Source organism: Pseudophryne corroboree, chromosome 1 (genome assembly GCF_028390025.1).
Source record: "Pseudophryne corroboree isolate aPseCor3 chromosome 1, aPseCor3.hap2, whole genome shotgun sequence".
Taxonomy (NCBI): domain Eukaryota; kingdom Metazoa; phylum Chordata; class Amphibia; order Anura; family Myobatrachidae; genus Pseudophryne; species Pseudophryne corroboree.
The window spans coordinates 83,039,837-83,061,541 of record NC_086444.1 but is presented as its reverse complement, the minus strand read 5'-3'; the positions used below and the strand labels follow the sequence as shown (position 1 = coordinate 83,061,541).

The 21,705-nt window shown below is 45.7% G+C and overlaps 1 protein-coding gene across 6 annotated transcripts in view; it reads left to right on the top strand.

Moving 5' to 3' along the window:
• The window catches only part of CPLANE1 (ciliogenesis and planar polarity effector complex subunit 1), a 250,462-nt gene that overhangs the window by 160,027 nt on the left and 68,730 nt on the right, over nt 1-21,705 (top strand). For 5 of the 6 annotated variants that reach the window (XM_063961138.1, XM_063961157.1, XM_063961124.1 and 2 more), the window contains exons 26-33: nt 10,510-11,422; nt 11,614-11,777; nt 12,303-12,448; nt 13,178-13,257; nt 13,367-13,446; nt 15,803-16,001; nt 16,628-17,047; nt 20,299-21,009. In XM_063961138.1, coding sequence (XP_063817208.1) covers nt 10,510-11,422; nt 11,614-11,777; nt 12,303-12,448; nt 13,178-13,257; nt 13,367-13,446; nt 15,803-16,001; nt 16,628-17,047; nt 20,299-21,009 — 2,713 coding nt within the window. The remainder of the gene's footprint in view (nt 1-10,509; nt 11,423-11,613; nt 11,778-12,302; nt 12,449-13,177; nt 13,258-13,366; nt 13,447-15,802; nt 16,002-16,627; nt 17,048-20,298; nt 21,010-21,705) is intronic. The other variant, XM_063961144.1, reaches the window with a different exon arrangement.

Here is a 21,705-nt window from a genome sequence, read left to right as displayed (position 1 = left end):
GGTTTAATAAGCTCCCCAAAACCAGACTCTGGACACCACGCTTAGTATGATGCATCTCAAGATGCCTCCAACTCTTTAAGGGTAGCTTAGGTGCCGAGTTTAGACCAGGAGAAACCGGTAATATATGCTGCAGGTTTCTCCTTGGCTTAGACATCGGGTGTACTCTAGGAGATGTGGCTTGGCAGTGCTAGGGGTAAACACTAAAGTTATAGGCAGACTGTCTGTGTTATTAAATGCTCACATATACCATTTAAAAGACCGTTATATACAGATGCAAATACAAAATAAAAGTACTAATTAATTAAGTTCAAATGAAAATGAACATTTATGCTCTTTGAGGCTGATTCAGAGGGGTACACTAATTGCACAAAATATGCAAAAGCCGCAGGAGGCACCTGCAGTTACAAGATGCCAACTGCAGGAGGCACCTGCAGTTACAAGATGCCAACTGCAGGAGGCAGCATCTGATCAACTGTGTGACCATAGGACATCTGAGTAACCCTTGCCACGCCACCGGGGCCAGTGAAGCTGCTTCCATGGATTCAGCGAGCACAGAAAACGGGGATGTTTTCTGGAACGCTGCTTGTCGCCGCCCCAATTCTGGCCCCAAACGCCAGCAGCATGTCAGTCATGCAGCATTTGGGGCATTGCAAAAGACATCGCAGCCACAGATCTGCACATGTGCAATGTGGGTTCCGTGCATGCGTACATCTAAAAGCACCGGAGGTGTGCTTAAAACATTTGATGAATGAGCCCCTTTCTCTTTCAAAATCATATAGGAATCTTTTGCCACAAACTGAATGCCAATATTAATTAATGCAAATAGACTGCAGCTGTGTCCTCATACATCTTTGCTGCAGCCAGGCCAAACAGCCCCTCCAGGCACGCCAAGTCGCGTGAGAATGTTCTAGCATAGGACATCTTAGTCTCAATGCAATGCTTTTAGGACGCATCAGGAGACTGTGCTGATTAATTTGATATATGACACTTGTTTATCTGTGTGCGAGTGAGTCGCTGACTCTGTATATGAAGTGCTACAGTGTAGCTGCCGCAGCTTTTCTCCTATACTAGTTCCATTGTGCTCCGTATACTGACTTGAAACACACAATATACATGTCATATATCAGATTAATCAGCACAGTCCCCTTGTTCGTCCTAGCCACCGTACGTTGCGACTCAGATGCATTTTTGGCAAAAAAAAGAACCCCGATGGTTCATTTGTGCCATACATTTCATGCTGTATGGCATATTGAGGTTGAATGTAACGGAGTAGAAGTTTTGATTTTTGCTAGCAGTATTTCTCTAACGTCCTAGAGGATGCTGGGGACTCCGTAAGGACCATGGGGAATAGACGGGCTCCGCAGGAGATAGGGCACTTTAAGAAAGCTTTGGATTCTGGGTGTGCACTGGCTCCTCCCTCTATGTCCCTCCTCCAGACCTCAGTTTTACACTGTGCCCAGAGGATGAAGGGTGCACTGCAGGGAGCTCTCTTGAGTTCTTTGCTACAGAAAGCATTTTTGTTTGGATTTTTACTTTTTTACAGGGAGCACTGCTGGCAACAGGCTCCCTGCATCGAGGTACTGAGGAGAGAGGGGCAGACCTACTTAACTGATAGGATCTGCTTCCTCGGCTACTGGACACCATTAGCTTCAGAGGGGGTGAACACAGGTTCGTCCTGGGCGTCCACCCCCGGAGCCACGCCGCCGTTCTCCTCACAGAGCCAGAAGAACAGAAGCAAGAAGACGTCTCAGGCGGCAGAAGCCTTCAGAGCTTCACTGAGGTAACGCACAGCACTGCAGCTGTGCGTCATTGCTCCACACACCTCACACACTCCGGTCACTGTATGGGTGCAGGGCGCAGGGGGGGGGGGGGGGGGGCGCGCGGCGCGCGCGCGCCCTGGCCAGCAATAATAACACCTCTTAGATGGCAAATAGGTATATACATGTACAGCTGGGCACTGTACATGTATATAATTGAGCCCCCGCCATTTTACACGATTTTGAGCGGGACAGAAGCCCGCCGCCGAGGGGGCGGGGCTTCTCCCTCAGCACTCACCAGCGCCATTTCTCTCTCCACAGAACGCTGAGAGGAAGCTCCCCGGACTCTCCCCTGCTTACACACGGTGAAGGGGGTTTAAAAAGAGAGGGGGGGGGGGGCACATAATTGGCGGAATAAAGTATAATACAGCGCTGCTGGGGAAAAGCATTCTGTGTTGGTCTCCAGGTTGTTGCGCTGGGGTGTGTGCTGGCATACTCTCTCCCTGTCTCTCCAAAGGGCCTTTCAGGGGATACTGTCTTCAGAAAAAGTTTCCCTGGCTGTGTGCAGTGTGTCGGTACGTGTGTGTCGACATGTTTGATGAGGAAGGCTCGCTTAATGTGGAGGGGGAGTGCTTGAATGTCAGGTCGGCAACGCCGACACCGGACTGGGTGGATATGCTGAATGTCTTGAATGCAAATGTAAATCTCCTGCATAAAAGATTAGACAAGGCTGAAGCTAGGGATCAGTCAGGTAGCCAGTCCGTGCCTGTCCCTGTGGTGCCAGGACCTTCAGGGTCTCAAAAGCGCCCCATATCCTACAGATGTAGCCACCTTTATCTTGACTGGCTGAGGCGTTTGTCCCGATCGAGCATACGCAGCGTAGGGAGGCGCGCCTAGTCACAGAGAGGCGTACCTAATCGCACGGAGGCAGACAGAGCGTTTGGCGTTACCTTTACGTGTAATACCTGCGATCAGCCACCAGATGTCACTTTTTACAATCACCACTGAGCATGCGTGTGGTCTCCCGTAAAATACAATACTGAAATATATAATAAGGACTACTTTACTAAGGCGTCTCATTACGCTGCATACAGTAAATACTCATTACGCTGCATTATTTAATACAGTATATACGATACAGACACAGATAGTACAGCATACAGTATATGATCCATCTACAGTACTTTATGAATATGTGAGCGTCCAAGTCCCGCAGACAAAACAACAGAAAACCAGTAGTGTACACTGTCGCAAATGGACGTGTTAGAAGTTCACTATTGCCTCTTGAGATTAGGAATTTTGTACAGTATGTTAGCGTCCTAATCCCGTAGTCATTACAGCATAATCAAAACCAATGGATTTATTCATCTGTCTGTGGCGAAGTGGTGAAGTGTTCCGCTTCCTATACTCAGAGTCCTGAGTTCGATTCCTAAAGTACAAATGCATGTTAGTTTTTTCCAGACACTTTATTATTTTTTTTTATTCACATAAACCAGGGCAAAGCTGCATGAGCGGTTCTACTGTTAAGGTTCTATGCACCGTACAGTACACATACAATTCTGTAGCTGGGCAGACTCAATAGAAATGGCTACCACCTATGACTCCTTGCCCCACAGAGGCCCTAGGCTACGGAGCAAGTAACAGTCCAGATTTTACAGGCTATGGGGCAATGCTGAAGGAGCGTCACAATCCCCTAGCTAAAATACACAGGGGCGATAGGAATAAGCGAGGTCTATGCATATTATGGTACACCGGACTCGATCGCATAGCACACTGGCAAAATGGCCGCCGCCCCTGAACCCTTGTGCATGGGGCAATGCTGAAGGAGCGTCACAATCCACAATCCCCTAGCTAAAATACACAGGGGCTATAGGGATAAGCTAGGTCTGCACATTACGGTACACCGGACTCAATCGCATAGCACACTGGCAAAATGACCATTACCCCTGAACCCCCACCTCGTGGCAGGCAGCGATGGCTACGGGGCAATGCTGAAGGAGCGTCACAATCCCCTAGCCAAAATACACAGGGGCGATAGAAATAAGCGAGGTCTATGCACATTACGTTGCACCGGGCTCGATCGCATAGCAAACTGACAAAACACAAGTTTTACATAAAGCAGGGCAAAGCTGCAGGAGAGTTTCTACTGTAAAGGTTCTATGCACCGTACGGTACACATACAATTCTATAGCAGGGCAGACTCAATTGAAATGGCTACCGCCTGTGACTCCTAGCTCCTAGGAGGCACTCAGCTATGGAGCAAATAACAACACAGATTTTGCAGGCTACGGGGCAATGCTGAAGAAGCGTCACAATCCCCTAGCCAAAATACACAGGGGCGATAGAGATAAGTGAGGTCTATGCACATTACGTTACACCGAGCTCGATCGCATGGCAAACTGACAAAACACAAGTTTTACATAAAGCAGGGCAAAGCTGCAGGAGAGTTTCTACTGTCAAGGTTCTATGCACTTTACGGTACACATACAATTCTATAGCAGGGCAAACTCAATTGAAATGGCTACCGCCTGTGACTCCTAGCTCCATGGAGGCACTCGGCTATGGAGCAAGTAACAGCACAGATTTGAAGCAATGCTGAAGGAGCGTCAGAATCCCCTAGCTAAAATACACAGGGGTGATAGGGATAAGCGAGGTCAATGCACATAACGATACACCGTAAAGTACCCCATGGTTTTGATTATGCCTTTTCTTTGAACACAGTATTTTCCACTGCCTCGCCCTACCCCCTTCCCCCCTGGGAGCCTGCAAAGTACATGCAGTAGACAGGGAGGGAGTTCCGATCAGGTTACAAGACATGTGCAACAGTATACTACTGTATGTAGGAAAATCCTCCACCTACTCTGATTTATGTGAAACCTGTGTGCACCCTTTCATTGAATGTATAACAAAGAAAAAAAATAAAATAAAGTGAATGTCACGGGAACATAGAAAAAAAAAGGTTGGCACTTTGGGACTCTCAGCGTGGGAGGTGGGAGCCTTCATCACTAGGTTGGTATGGAAGGGGAGACAATTAGCTACCGGAGGGTATTAACCCCAAGTTTCTGTGACCCCCACAAGGCTCATGGCAAGCGTCGGAACCCATGGTGGGTCTGAAGTAACGGGCCCATTATAGTCTATGGGAAAATGGGTCCACTTTGCATACTGATATCTCTGGTTCTGGGTTTCCCAGAGACTCAGGACTGGTACCATACAAAAGAGGAGACTCTTGGCTTTCGGGGCAGACCAACCACTAGTTTATGTGACACTGGAAAAGGAAACGGGAAGCAACCGTGTTTCGGGTCCCCTCCAGTTGTCCGCCTAGCTTGCACAGGATGCAGGGTTTCTGGCTAGATAGGAAATACTGTACAGAAATGCTAAGCATGGTAATTTGACATCCAGGAACATAGGGAGGAGTTTTTATCTCTCTCCATTATACTTAGAAAAATTACACTTGCCACTGTACGTTACAAGCTGTTCGTGCTAATTAGTACACTAGTAGAACATACTGTACAGAGATACTAAGGACAGTGATTTGGCATCCACGAACTTAGGGAGGAGCTTTAATCTCTCTCCATTGTAATCTTTCTAAGTATAATGGAGAGAGATAAAAGCTCCTCCCTAAGTTCCTGGGTGCCAAATTACAGTCTTTAGTATCTCTGTATTCTATGTTCTACTAGTGTACTAATTAGCATGAACAGCTTGTAACGTACAGTGGCAATTTTAATCTTTCTATGTATAATGTAGAGAGATAAAAGCTCCTCCCTAAGTTCCTGGTTGCCAAATCACCATCCTTAGTATATTTGCATAGTATTTTCTATTAGGGTACTAATTAGCACAAACAGCTTGTAACGTACAGTGGCAATTTTAATCTTACTATGTATAATATAGAGAGATAAAAGCTCCTCCCTAAGTTCCTGGTTGCCAAATCACCATCCTTAGTATCTCTGCATAGTATTTTCTATTAGGGTACTAATTAGCACAAACAGCTAATTGGTACCCTAATAGAACATACTGTACAGAGATACTAAGTATGGTGATTTTGTATCCAGGAACTTATTGAGGAGCTTTTATCTCTCTCCATTATACATAGAAAGATTAAACTTGCCACTCTACGTTACAAGCTGTTCGTGCTAATTAGTACACTAGTAGAACATAGAGTACAGAGATACTAAGGACAGTAATTTGGCATCCACGAATTTAGGGAGGAGCTTTAATCTCTCCATTGTAATCTATCTAAGTATAATGGAGAGAGATAAAAGCTCCTCCCTAAATTCCTGGATGCCAAATTACTGTCGCTGACACAGATACCGACACAGATACTGACTCTAGTGTCAACTTTGAGGATGCAAAATTACAGCCGGAGGTGGCAAAAGGTATTAGGTACATGATTATTGACATAAAAGAGGTTTTGCATATCACGGAGGAACCCCCTGTCCCTGACACGAGGGTTCACATGTATAAAGGGAAAAAGCCTGAGGTCACGTTTCCGTCCTCATTTGAGCTAAGCGAATTATGCGAAAAGGCTTGGGAATCTCCGGATAGGAGACTCCATGTTCCCAAAAGGATTCTCATGGCGTATCCTTTTCCACAGAAGGATCGGATACGATGGGAATCTGCGCCTAAAGTAGACAAGGCGCTGACACGCTTATCCAAGAAGGTTGCACTGCCTTCTCCGGATACTGCTTCCCTCAAGGATCCTGCTGATCACAAGCAGGAAATTACCATGAAGCACATTTACACACATTCAGGAACTATAGTTAGGCCGGCCATGGCGTCGGCCTGGGTTTGTAGTGCTGTCGTGGCATGGGCAGACTCCTTATCTATGGAGATGGACACCTTAGATAGGGATACCATTCTGATGACTATGGAGCATATTAGAGATGCTGCCTTGTATATGAGGGATGCTCAGAGAGACATTTGTTTACTAAGCTCTAGAATAAACGTTATGTCTATTTCTGCTAGGCGGCTCTTGTGGACCCGACAGTGGATGGGAGACGCCGACTCAAAGCGGCATATGGAGTCATTGCCTTACAAGGGGGAGGAGTTGTTTGGAGAAGGCCTCTCGGACCTAGTCTCTACTGCTACGGCCGGTAAATCGAATTTTTTACCTTATGTTCCCCCGCAGCATTCTAAGAAGGTACCACATTATCAAATGCAGTCCTTTCGTTCCAATAAAAACAAGAAGGTACGAGGATCGTCCTTCGTTGCCAGAGGTAAAGGCAAGGGAAAAAAGCTGCACTCAGCTAGTTCCCAAGAGCAGAAGTCCTCCCCTAGTTCCGCAAAGTCCACAGCATGACGCTGGGGCTTTCCGGGGGGGGGGGTCAGATCAAGTGGGGGCACGTCTTCGTCTTTTCAGCCACGTCTGGGTTCAATCACAGGTGGATCCCTGGGCAATAGAGATTGTTTCACAGGGATACAGACTGGAATTCGAAGACATGCCCCCTCGCCGGTTTTTCAAATCGGCTCTGCCGGCTTCCCCGTCAGAGAGGGAGCTAGTGTTAGCGGCAATTCACAAATTGTACATTCAACAGGTGATAATCAAGGTTCCTCATCTCCAGCAAGGAGAGGGTTATTATTCATCCCTGTTTGTGGTACCGAAACCGGACGGTTCGGTCAGACCCATTCTAAATCTAAAATCCCTGAACCTGTACTTGAAGAGGTTCAAGTTCAAAATGGAATCGCTCAGAATGGTCATCGCCAGTCTGGAGGGAGGGGATTGGATGGTGTCCCTGGACATAAAGGATGCGTACCTTCATGTTCCGATTTCCCCTCCTCACCAGGCGTCTCTGAGATTTGCAGTACAGGATTGTCACTACCAATTTCAGACGTTGCCGTTTGGGCTTTCCACGGCCCCGAGAATTTTCACCAAGGTAAATGATGGTGCACCTGCGCAAGCAGGGAGTCACAATTATCCCGTACTTGGACGATCTCCTTATAAAGGCGAGATCTCGGGAGAAGTTGCTGGACAGCGTGTCTCTGTCCATGAAGACGTTGCAGATGCACGGCTGGATTCTCAATTTACCGAAATCCCAGCTAGTACCTGCAACGCGTCTGACCTTTTTGGGCCTGATTCTAGACACAGACCAAAAAAGAGTTTTTCTTCCGGTGGAGAAGGCTCAGGAGCTCATAGCCCTGGTCAGGAACCTTTTAAAGCCAAAAAAGGTTTCGGTGAATCATTGCACAAAGGTTCTGGGGAAGATGGTGGCTTCATACGAGGCCATCCCCTTCGGCAGGTTCTATGCGAGGACTTTCCAATGGGACCTATTGGACAAATGGTCCGGGTCCCATCTACATATGCAGAAACAGATCACCCTGTCTCCCAGGGCCAGGGTATCTCTCCTGTGGTGGCTGCACAGTGCTCACCTCCTAGAGGGTCGCAGGTTCGGCATTCAGGACTGGATCCTGGTGACCACGGACGCGAGCCTCCGAGGTTGGGGGGCTGTCGCACTGGGAAGAAATTTCCAAGGTCTCTGGTCAAGCCTAGAGACTTGTCTCCACATCAATGTCCTGGAGTTAAGGGCCATTTACAACGCCCTACGCCAGGCGGAGGAGTGGCTTCAGAACAAACCGGTTCTGATTCAGTCGGACAATATCACGGCAGTGGCTCATGTAAACCGCCAAGGCGGCACAAGGAGCAGAGTGGCCATGGCAGAGGCGACCAGGATTCTGCGCTGGGCGGGAGGCCATGTAAGCGCACTATCAGCAGTGTTCATCCCGGACTTCCTCAGCAGGCACGACCTGCATCCGGGAGAGTGGGGACTTCATCAAGAAGTCTTCACACAGATCGTGGATCGGTGAGGACTGCCTCAAATAGACATGATGGCGTCCCGTCTCAACAAAAAGCTAAAGAGGTATTGTGCCAGGTCAAGAGACCCTCAGGCGGTAGCGGTAGACGCTCTGGTGACACCATGGGTGTTCAGATCGATCTATGTGTTTCCTCCTCTGCCTCTCATACCCAAGGTGTTGAGATTAATAAGACTAAGAAGGGTCAGAACAATTCTCATTGTTCCAGATTGGCCAAGGAGGACTTGGTATCCGGATCTGCAAGAGTTGCTCACAGAAGATCCGTGGCCTCTTCCTCTAAGGCAGGACCTGCTGCAGCAGGGGCCCTGTCTGTTCCAAGACTTACCGCGGCTGCGTTTGACGGCATGGCGGTTGAACGCCGGATCCTAGCTGAAAAAGGGATTCCGGAGGAGGTCATTTCTACCCTGATCAAGGCTAGGAAGGATGTGACATCGAAACATTATCACCGTATATGGCGGAAATATGTTTCTTGGTGTGAGGCCAGAGCTGCTCCTACGGAGGAGTTCCATTTGGGCCGTCTGCTTCACTTCCTTCAAACGGGAGTGAATTGGGCCTAAAATTAGGGTCCATAAAGGTCCAAATTTCGGCCTTATCCATTTTCTTTCAAAGAGAATTGGCTTCTCTTCCTGAAGTACAGACTTTTGTGAAGGGAGTGCTGCATATTCAGCCTCCCTTTGTACCTCCGGTGGCGCCTTGGGATCTTAACGTGGTATTAAGTTTCCTCAAGTCACCTTGTTTTGAACCACTCAAAACAGTGGAGTTGAAATACCTCACTTGGTAAGTGGTCATGTTGTTGGCCTTAGCTTCTGCAAGGCGTGTTTCGGAATTAGCGGCTTTATCATATAAAAGCCCATACCTGATTTTTCACGTGGATAGGGCAGATTTGAGGACTCGTCCTCAATTTCTGCCCAAGGTGGTCTCATCTTTTCATATGAACCAACCTATTGTCGTGCCTGTGGCTACACAGGACTTGGAGGACTCCGAGTCCCTGGATGTGGTCAGGGCTTTGAAGATTTACGTGACCAGAACAGCAAGGATCAGGAAGACTGAAGCTCTGTTTGTTCTGTATGCGGCCAACAAGGTTGGCGCTCCTTCTTCAAAGTAGACAATTGCTCGCTGGATCTGTAACACGATTCAGCAGGCGCATTCTACGGCAGGATTGCCATTGCCTAAATCGGTTAAGGCCCAATCCACTAGGAAGGTGGGCTCTTCTTGGGCAGCTGCCCGAGGTGTCATGGCACTACAACTGTGCCGAGCTGCTACTTAGTCGGGGTCAAACACCTTTGCAAAGTTCTATAAGTTTGATACCCTGGCTGAGGAGGACCTCCTGTTTGCTCAATCGGTGCTGCAGAGTCATCCGCACTCTCCCGCCCGTTTGGGAGCTTTGGTATAATCCCCATGGTCCTTAAGGAGTCCCCAGCATCCTCTAGGACGTTAGAAAAATAGGATTTTACTTACCGATAAATCTATTTCTCGTAGTCCGTAGAGGATGCTGGGCGCCCAACCCAAGTGCGGAATTCTTCTGCAAGACTTGTATATAGTTATTGCTTACATAAGGGTTATGTTATAGTTGGTCGGTCTTGAACCGAGGCTATGTTACTTGTTCATACTGTTAACTGGGTAGTTTATCACAGGTTATACGGTGTGATTGGTGTGGCTGGTATGAATCTCGCCCTTAGGTTACATAAATCCTTTCCTCGTACTGTTCATATCCTCTGGGCACAGTTTCTCTAACTGAGGTCTGGAGGAGGGACATAGAGGGAGGAGCCAGTGCACACCCAGAATCCAAAGCTTTCTTAAAGTGCCCTATCTCCTGCGGAGCCCGTCTATTCCCCATGGTCCTTACGGAGTCCCCAGCATCCTCTACGGACTACGAGAAATAGATTTACCGGTAAGTAAAATCCTATTTTCTCCTATAATTTTTCTGGTGATGTATCTTTATTTGCAGAAAAGGGTGGCAGATCTCAATAGACAGAGACATCCACAGTGGAAAGCCAAACAAAGCCGCCAGTGAGAAGACGAGAGAGAAAAGTGACATGCCCAGCGAGAGTGGCTCTTCTGTACCTATAGTTGGCAGCTGGGAGTTTGAGTGTGACGACGCTGAGTACTCAGACTTTCTAGACCTGTTCCTCAGTTACCTGCTGGAGAGAGATCTGCTTCATAGCAGTGAGCCCGGGATTCCTTTCCTCACTACGTTCTCTCAACACCTCCGAGAGCATGAGCTGAACTCCCTGGTATTTGACGTTCACACCACACTGAAACGCAAACTGGGGAGGCCGGGGATAAAAAGTGTCTTCAGAGCTGGTTCCTGCTACAAAGTTAACACAGATCCCAATAACACCCACAGTGACTCTTTAAATATTGCGGGTGCAATGCAGCAAACTCAAGGCACGACTGAACTCACGCACGCTTTGTGTTCAACTGTGGTAGTACAAAAGCCTTCTGTCTTAGCTCAGAGATACTTTCACAGCTTCAGATCAAGACCTTCTGTCAGAAGTGGCCTGTTTGGTTTACAGGACCAAAGAGCACCGAAAACTAATGAAGACAAACACAATGTCTCCTTTTCTTCTCTGCCGACTGGTCACATGTGTGATCAGTACAGCTACGGCCTCATCCACAACAAACACTTTGCTCCAAGTGAGGAGCTCGGAGTGGAACTGCAGGCCAAGTACAGTAACGTGGCCAAGCTGGTGGAGTGGATGATCCGGTGGTCTGACCGTAGGTTGTTTTGGAGCTCAGGGAAAGCAGAATGCCATGTTGCCTCTAGCACTGCGATACGGGTCAAGACATCCTCTGCTGCTATCCTCACCTCTATGTGGCTTCTGGAAAAACCCTATCTGGGAAGAGACTACATCTGTAATGTAAGATTCAAGAGAAAGGTCAGGGAAGGTAGAAAACAAGCGTGTCGCTCTAGATGTTGTTGAATTCTAGGGCCAAGTAAATTGCCTGCGGCACTCACTTGTTCTCTGTGTTCAACAACAACTGGGTCTTAAGCCTGATGTAGAACAAAGGTAAATGTTTCTGAAGTCTTGTCTTCTATTGCTCTCTGCAGGTTCCTCCAAGAGAGTGTATTGTAGCTCCTGTTATCCAGAATGTGGAAGAGGCCAAGCTGCCATATGGACCCAGTATGAGTATTGGTAATTCAGATTCAGAGAGAGGTTCTCCTAGTACAGTGCATGAGCAGGATCACGAATCGGGAGACGAAAGTGTTTCTATGTAAGTTTTAGGTCATTGATAACAGCATTACCCTTTAGGCACATCATATCTTTGAGCACAGATAAAAGAATAGTTTGAGTGTTAAGTCCTTTGACATAGGTTTCACTGCTTGATACATCAACCCCTATCATTTTATAGAATGTACTTGATCAGTGCTATCTGGATGCTGATTGGTTGCCATGGGCAACTGCTCCACTGGCCCACTTCTCCACACTTTTTTCACTGCTTCATACTTCAACCCCCTAGTGTTCTTGCAGGCCAATAATATGGCTTTGTTTGCATAGGATTGCTGTAAATACAGTTTGTTCACAAATATCCTCACTAACTTAAATCCAGTTAGCGTCAATCCTTCATAGTGCGCATTTACTTTGTGACAGAACCAGGTTCTATAAAATAAAAAATACTTTTATTGAGAGAAAGTGGTTTAACATTTTTTGCAGTAATATATAAAAAAATAATAAAAAATAAATATATATATATATATATATATATATATATTTTATGGTATGATTGTCCATCTATTAGAGAATCCTCTAAAGTGAGTGTGAGAAGTTGTGGACGAAGCTTGGGAGGGCAACACTTAGTTCATCATGAGAAGTCTGAGGATGACACTTCTGTTCTTTTTGAAAATACCGCAGTGGAGCAGATCCCTGTCCTATCAGAAACAGAAGGTTAGTACCGTGGTTAGTCATCCATCAGCCGTTCAGTGCAGTACAAGTAATGACACTGGGGAGAAGCAAGCAGGTAAGTTTTGAGGCAATGTGGGGCTGATTCAGAGTCGCCCCCTGCTGCAGCCGCTTTAGCGTCTTTTATCGTAGTCACGTCTGTGACTTTATTCTATTGATAATAAAAGCCCTTCCCAGGCGTACAAGTGTGCGTCTTAGTGTGCCCGGACTGGGCCGCCCACTTTGTGCGTCATCAGATGCAACATTCCCGCTTTGTGCGTCTGCAGACGCAGCCATTGGTCTCACCATGGAAACTTGCACCAGCCCCCTGCCAGAATATCCGTCAGTACGGCCTCCAATGTGAGCGATTAAGTGACTGAGTTCGCAACCAGTTATACGACACACCATGGCACTCCATAAGTGCCTCTCTGTACGTCTGAATAGCCACCTCCCTGGGATGCCCATTGCATTTCCCACACTGTGTTTCTCCATTGCATGCGCTGTACATTTTTTAAAGAATTTTCACACACGCGCAGTAGCTGAAAGTCGCTGAACATTTTGTGCGACTCATTATCAGGCCCTGTAGGTGATGAAGCCCTGAAGTGTGGACCCAGTGAAGGACTATGAGATGTAGGATGAGAGACGATATAGCACATGGGCTCTGGCCAGAGATATGGAAACATACTATGACATGTTAAGACTAAATCATCTTTTTTATTTATTTTCTCCCGCAAGATGACCAAGAGGATCAACTTGACACCCAAAGAAGCCCTAAAATCTCAGTTAGCATACGTCCTGTACCTCAGCAGATGGAGGTAAAGCTGGACTGCTTCTCTTTTAACAGTCCATCACATAATGAATAGAAGTCCTAATAGAAAAGATTCTGTAAATTAACAAAAAAAGCTATACTTTTATGTTTTATAGAATTCTATGTCCTATAATTCTGAACACAATGCACAGGATCACGAAGAACCAGTTGTCCAGACCACAGGAGAACGGCCACAGTGAGTAAATAAATGTTTCAGTTGTGAGTATCCTCTTGGGGGTATAGAGGCTCTGCTAGGGGTTTGGTTGCTTCAACACAGTCTATACAAATCCTGGACTCCTACCCATCTATATGCTCTAGCCCAAGGGCAGACAACCTGTGGCACTCCTGCGAAACTACATATCCCAGTATACCCTGCCACAAGTTAGGTGTTAGGGCACGCTAAAACTATGGCAGAACATGCTGGGATGTGTAGTTCCAAGGCAGCTGCAGTGCCACAGATGGGATGTAGCCAAAAGGTCAACAATGAGTTATGATGTCAACTTGTTAAAATATTGTCAGGCAGCGTGTCGACATTCTCAGAATATGTTGACATTGTTAGAATGTCGACATTAGAATGAGGGTACAGGAGGGATGGGGTAAGTTACAGGGGAACGAGGTTAGGGTTAGGCACTTGAGACAGGTGTTGGGCTTAGGGGTAGGGGAGAAATACCGGAACTCAGAGGGATCAGAGGTATGACCGGGAGCAACGGCCACATGCCCGCCAGAAGCTGCGAAGGAGCCGCTGCAGCTATCAAGAGCAGGTAAGTCATCACTGGGCTATCAGGGACGGTATGTCGGCATTCTGACATGTTGACATTTCCTCCCTGTCTACGTGATGAATGTCAACATGCTCAGTGTCGGCATTATGACCATGTCGGCATATCATACCACACCCCCACAGGTTGCTTACTCCTGCCCATGTCAGTATGTTTGCAAATGCTCACAGATTAGGCAGCTTATGCACTGTGTTGCCTATGACAGTATTGCTAGAATTTAATACATTTAGCTTAGTTTACTTTGTATTTTATTTTTCGGCTATGGACTGCAAAACCGCATGCATTTAGTAGTGCATAAGCCGAAGTGGTCATAGACTGCAGTTACAGACTCCGCATACAGAGCAGGGCCTGCTTCAGTAGTAACATTACCGTCCATGAGGACCTAAGCAATACTCTGGCTAGAATGAGGCAATCTTAAAAGTGGACTCCCACCTGATGCCTGCGATCTGTACTAATAGATATAGTCTCCATGGGAGAGGGGGAGCACTTACTTTACTGCAGACCGGTGCTGCTCCTGGCCAGTAACTGGATGCACAGGGGCACCAGCACTTTCTGGGTCAGCAGTGACCTTGGCCCCCATCGGAGGTGATCCCCCAACTGCTGGCAGATAGAGGTGCTGATTGTGGCATCTCCGCTTTCCGCTTCAGGCATTCCCAGCAGAGGTTGAGGGATGTCTATAAAGTAGAAGTAGCAGTCCTTGAAAAGACACCCGACTCCCGCATACACTTAAGCTAAACTTGGGCTTCCAGATAGTCAAGTTGAGGTTAGCTGATCCTCTCTACCACAAGGTTCAAGTGTCTACTAGTGGGTTAATGGAAAAAAAAAAGTGTGAAATATTTTTTAAATGACCACGTCTGTTCCTTACACCTGTCTCTTGTTGGAATATGAATGCGTTTTTATAAGTGTAAATGTAAAGAAGTTCATTTTTTTTATCCTTTTTTTTTTTTTACCATTTATACACTTGCTGATTTGTAGCCATATATTACTCTGGCCTTTGCTGGGTTAATCACATGCCAAAACTTGCTACCAAAGAAAAGACTTCAATAAGTTTTACCATTGAAACTGGCTCATGCGGATAAAGTTAAGTTTGTTCTATTCATGAGTTGCGAAATGGTTAAAGTTATGTTTCCTATGATCAGTCTCTGAATACTCATAGGCCATCTGCACTATGTAAATAAACTGAGAGAGCAGAGTGTGCATGCTGTGCTATGAGAGCAGCGTTAGTCGCTGTGGAGACCCAACACAAACAATCAGTGATTGAAAGTGCCTTGGTTGTACAAGCAGGGTTGGACAGTACAGGTAAAGTGAAATCTGCTACCTTTAGACTCGCTGCCAGGGCTATACCTTCGTCATAATACATGTAGCTACACAATTGTGCAGATGGAAGCACAAGGACTACACAGGTAAAGTGCAACTTGAACATAACCATAGTGATGTGCTCATAGTAGTAGTTAAATGTGATATCTTGCAACCTACAGGCATCATCTATTTCTTGGCGAGCCAGCCCGGTTTTTTAAAGGGACAGTCATTTAAAAGGCAAACCCAGATTGATTTTGCCTTTTAAATGATTGCCCCCTTAAAAACACCAGGCAGACCCGCTGTCAGATTGCCAATGCTTGCATAGTGCAGGCTATTCCATTTACTCCATGATCTGAAAAGCATGCTAACAATACATTATACTTATAGTGCCCCTTCAGCTCCCTTTCATTACCTTACCTTAATTGAGTTATGTTTCATTGTAACTGCTAAATAATTGTTTGTTTATTCTTCTCCCAGGAGTGAGCCAGCTGCTTCTGCTAGTCTCAGCTCTCCGCTCCCACAGTCCTTCTCCAATGCAGCCATGATCTGTCAGCCTCCTGCTTCCACCACAAACCAGACAGCATCCGTTCCTGATGGAGGGCACAGCGCTCAGCCTGGCAACACGTCGGAGGCTTTTAGACAACTATTCCAGGATGAAATGTTTAGATTACTACAGGTAAAGTTACAAGAATCCACCAATCTTGTCTCCGCTAAGAAACTATTGCTATAAGCCATTCTCCCCTTTTGTAGGCAAAGGCGCTACAGCTGTAAAGTTACAGACGTCCTATACTAAATATGTACTTAGATTGTTGGTTATCTTTCTAGCTGTCATTTCTATCAGGGGGTTGGCCTCTTTCTCTGTGCTGCAAAACCAAACTTTCACTGTACTGTAATAGCTCTACTTTAGCACAGGTGAGACCTGAGTAAGGCCTGCCAGGTACGGCCATTGGGTACTCTGGTCAAGTGACAGGACAACAAGAAGACCAGTCTGTGGCCAAAAAGTGACTGGGCATAGAAGTGGAGATAGCAAGCGTCTATCAACCACATTTAAAGCTGTAAAGCCACTAATTTCCATACTGCTGATACACGTAGTGTGTCACCAATAATAAAGACCTACATGGAAATTAGTGGCAATTATACACCTGTATCAACCAAATTAGTAGAGTTGCCTCATATTTGTATACAAACTTTTTGTTTAATAATAGTGTTGTCTTAAAAGGAATTGATAGTATATGTCAGAGTACAGCAAGTGTTCTTATTCTAAAATTGCTTGGTGAAATTATTTATTCCATTACTTTCCAGCTCCAGCAAGTAAACTTCATCAGCTTAATGCAAGTTGTGGGGTCTTCCTTTGCGGCTCTGCCAGCCGTACAGCACATGTTGCTGCAGACATCACAAGTGGAAAGGAATCCAGTGTTGAACCCTGCTGGGGGACAATCTATGCTTCAGGTCCTTAGTTCTGCCCCACAAAACTATCCAACTCCAGTACTTGCCCCACAAAACCATCCCACTCTAGTACCAGCCCCACAAAACCATGTTACTGGAGTGCCTTCTGCACAGAACCACCCCCCTCCAGTACCTGCCCCAGAGAAGCATGCTACTACAGTACCTGGATCACACACTAGCCAGGTAGCTGATACGGAGCAAGCATCCACGAGATGTCACGTCACTGCTGGTGAGGGAAAGGCCGCTCCTGACCAGAGCAATGAGGAGAATCTGCAGGTATTGCTGTTCCTTTTATTTAACCTGCTACTAGTGTATTTTAGTGTGTCTGTGTACAAAAGTGTCTGGAAATGATTATGACTGACAATGAGATTTTGCTGTTTTTCTGTGGGCCAAATTAGTTCTATTGCAGTAACCCGGCCGGGTGGGGAGTTTTCTACCAATTTTTCAACTTTTTTTGTGGGATGGCTAATTTTAACCTAATTAAGAAAAATCTGGCATAATTATTATATATATATATATATATATATATATGTATGTATGTGTGTGTATGTGTGTGTGTGTGTGTGTGTGTGTGTGTGTGTGTGTGTATATATATATATATATATATATATAATGTGTGAAAAAATATTGAAGTGCTGGGTAGAGTACTACCCACCCGGGCCAAAATTGGTTAGGTACCTACAGATTTAGCCATGCTCATTGTAACTGCCGTGCGCCCACACGGGCACTCCCAGCATGCCTAGTCACCCCTGCACCTTACTACGCCAGGCTGCAACTTTTTTCCTACAATGTAATCTTATTGGCTGCGGGTGCGACTAATGCTGGGCATACACTATACAATTATCTGGCAAATTACCCTAGCTCCACTAAAGGCCAGTACTGACGGGGAGATTTCCCCAGAAATGTGTGCTGAGCTTCAGTGGCCGCCCAGCACGCATCACTCCCCCCGCTCAGCACAGCGCGATGTGTGCTGAGTGTGGGGGGTCCGGGGGGGAGGGAGGGGGTTAGGCCGCTCATTTCTCCCAGCGATGAAGTGAGCGATCTGCTAGATTGTGCCTGCATGCAGGCCAATCTAGCACGGGCGATAGCGACACACGGGGCCGTGCATCACTATCGCTGTAGGGGATACACACGGAGAGATCTGTGCATAACTTCTAAGCAATGTTTAGAATTGAAGCACTGATCTCTCCGTGTGTACCCCACTTAAGTCTGGTCTGAGAGATTTAGAACTTCAGCAGACATGTTCAGGAATCTGATGCCCCCTCCAGGCTGAAATAAGTCTGAGTAAAAGGCAGTACACACGGGGTGAGATGTGTGCTGATCGATCTGTCAGTGACCGCTCAGTACAGTGCGATGTGTGCTGAACGAGGGTGGGGGGCGCTCATTTCACCCAGCGGGGCCGCGCATCGCTGTCGCTGTGGGGCATACACGCGAGAGATCCGTGCTTAACATCTAAGCAATCTAGTCAGATTGCTTAGATTTTAAGAACGGATCTCTCCGAGTGTACCCCCCTTTAAGATTAGCCACATTCCTACTACTGCATCCAGAGCTCTTTGAGGAACTCCTATCATTTGGGACCGCAGCCCAGAAATTTCGGGACCAGCTAAGTCACACTGTGCTTTATACTACATTTACACGTAATAAAATAAGTTGTCATAGCATCAGAGCAAAAATATCACCTAGCACAGCCGTGGCTCTTGAGCCTCATGCGGCTCTTTCTTTATTCCAATGTGGCTCCCGACACTCAAAGTCACGTGACCACAACAGATCCTGGAAACTGGTGCACTCCAGCCAGACACACAGCAGCACTACGGCGACTGAAAACTGAGGGAGCCAGATACTGGGCTGTAGTGACATATGAGGGTGAGCTGGAGTGATACAAGGGGGAGCTGGCTGGAGTGACACAGAAGGATCCTGGCAGGAAAGATATGATGGGGGAGCTGACTGGAGTGATACAGGAGGGTGCTGGCTGGAATGACACAGTGACACATAGGGGAGCTGGCTGGAGTGACACATGGAGGAGCTGAAGTGTATTATGTGAATATGGCTTTTTCAATATACTTTATGTGGATCTGGATTTTTTAATTATTTTATGTGGAAGTGTCTTTTTCAATGTATTTTATGTGGATCTGGCATTTTCATTGTCTCTTATACTAGGGGTGTGGCCTAGCAGGTACAAGGCCACACCCCATTTTTGTACACACCTAGATAAAATATAGAGCGCTAATTTATCATATATAAACAATATTTATTTATACCAAATTTTATATTATAAAAATATACTCCTATAATGGATGTATTCATGAATTCAATTATAAATAATTAATAAAAATCACCAGATTACGGGTCTGTCGCTGATACAAAATAAGGAATTAATATGAACCAATTAATGAAAGTTCCGTAGTAATACTTTTGTGCTTATGCTGCCACCTTGTTTTGTTTTCCTATAAATATTTCCACATGAGATAAAGTCTCTGTATTAGGGGTTATTCAGCTGAAAAAGAGAAATCCCATCAGTGGAAATATACAAGGGTGCAGCTATATGTAGCAATCACTAACGGCTTCCAATAGCAGTCCTGCTAATAGTCCCCTTGATGGATATTGGAGTAGTAATAAAGCTTGTAGATATCTGTAAATGTTTAGCTTTAAAGAGAATCCATATGGTAACTCTTATTAGAGCGTATTAATAAAGACGGCTGTGACACGGAGATACAGCTGATGACAGCACTTCACAGTTATTACTGCTATGCTTCTCCAATTACCGGCTCCCGAAGGAGATGGATTTGGTGAGCCTAACTGCGGTGTTAGAGTATAAATTACTCACATGAGTAGTTAAGATGGAAAGTCACTGTATAATCCGTCGGTCATTGTATATAGCCGATGATAAAGCGATCAGAGTTGGTCCGTATAGGTGAGTAAGAAGGGGCAACCTTATACTCTGGAGCTGCTATTTATTTGTACACACGCCTTCGGCTTGATGTTGGAGATCCACATAGTCACATACTGTATAGTAGTCTAAATTTGATTCTTTCACTGCATTATGTGGATGTATAACCACAGATGTTTCAAATTCCGTTTCTTGTTTTGCATATGATATGTATGTGCCCACATGTGCCCATCTCCTGGAAATCTGCCCTGGGGCAATCAACATCCCAGACGTCTGCAAACAGCCTTTCAACATAACATATATCCTGGGTAGAAAAGACAAAATGTGTTTCTACAAGTGCCCCAATACCCCGATTGTCTATAAAACCTTGCTTCACTTACTTTGTGTAGTTTGTGTGTGGAATTGGGAGTGTATGTATGTCCCCATCTATGTTTATTTTTAAAATTAACAATGCAGAAATAAAATCTAAAAAATATATGAATGAATTTATTCATTAAGTGGGAGCGATATCCTATTTTAAATTGCAGCTAGCATGTTTTACTTATTTTCAGTCTCTGGGTACTTTAATATTTTGGGAGAACATTTGTTGTTTTGTCATACAGTAGCTAACACTGTGTGTATATTATACCTTTGTGCACAGAAGCTTCCTGAGCTCACCATCCCATCCAGCCAGGGTACCGATGGAGGAAAAATTCCAGCAAACTTGGGATTATTAAGAATGGCTCATAGCCAAGGTCTGCCTTTAATAACTCCTCCATCAGTTCTTCAGAAGACCCCTACTCTCATCATGCCTCAGGGGTTGAGTAGTCTCAATGGATTCCCACTGCTAAAACTACGCACAGAGCCCAATATCCTACAACTCCGAGGGGACCATCGTCCTCCCCTCAGGGAAGCTTGGGGGCCAGCGAACTCTGCCCAGAGGGCAACCAGTTCTCAACCATCCGATAACATTCCAGGTTACACAGTTGTCAGTAACACCGGTATTAAAGTCTTGAGAAGAGCAGAGGAAAATCAAAAATGGGCAGAACTTGTCATTAAAAGACTCTCAAAGCATCCAGCTGCGGATTCATTCCAATCGCATCAAAGCTCCCACGTTCACCAACCATTCCTTAAAACAAAGGAGAAGAAAGAAAATCCTGGAAGAGATTTGTTTGAGAGGCCACCGAACAACATAGGAATGCCTCTACTGCATCTGCGCTTGGATCCAGTGTTGTATGTTCCACCCATTCCACGTCCCAGCGTCACAGTCCCGATGGTGCCACCGCTGTCTAACGCCAAGTCAGGTGTGTCACCGATGCCACCACAGGCAGCGATAACACTGCTTAAAGCGGACTTAACCAAAGAGACACAGGTAAATAATCTACTCATACTGTAGTATCAACATAGTGTTATAATGCTCTTGCTGGTTCAAATTCCATTGAGTCCTGGGGGTTTATTAACCAACAACCCCTCGCTTCTGATTGTGTTTACGTAGGATATTTAACAGGGCAATGCTATTACTAGCTGTGTCTAGCTAGTAAAAATATTGCCCTTTTAAATATCTGGGAGTTTATATGAAACTGACGATGTGGCAGATGCTAAATAATACTGTGTTAGATTCAATTCTTATATAATAATTATCACGTCACTATAGTTGTGATTAGTGTGGGGTCTCAGGGGAACAGAAATGCAGCTGGGATATGTTATATGAGAACTAAACCAATGTGTTCATTAAATATATAATACTGTATTTGAGCCTCTAATTAGAAACATGCTCTTTAGTAAATAACAGTAAGGGCTAAGTATAAGGGTGGCATACTGTATATCCTATAACAGTACAGGTGTGGTAATCAAGTTATGAAAACCGTTGAGGGGTAATTATAGAATGTGGCCGCGCTACTGAGATTAACAATACGGCATGTAATAATGTCCATTCATGTGAAACACAAACATATTACAGACAGTCCAAATGGGGGAAGTGTCAGAGTTGGAGCAGTGGTTGGATAGTTGGGGAGGGGAACGTGTGGGATCCTACACATAGGAGGACTGGGAACGACAGGCAAACAAG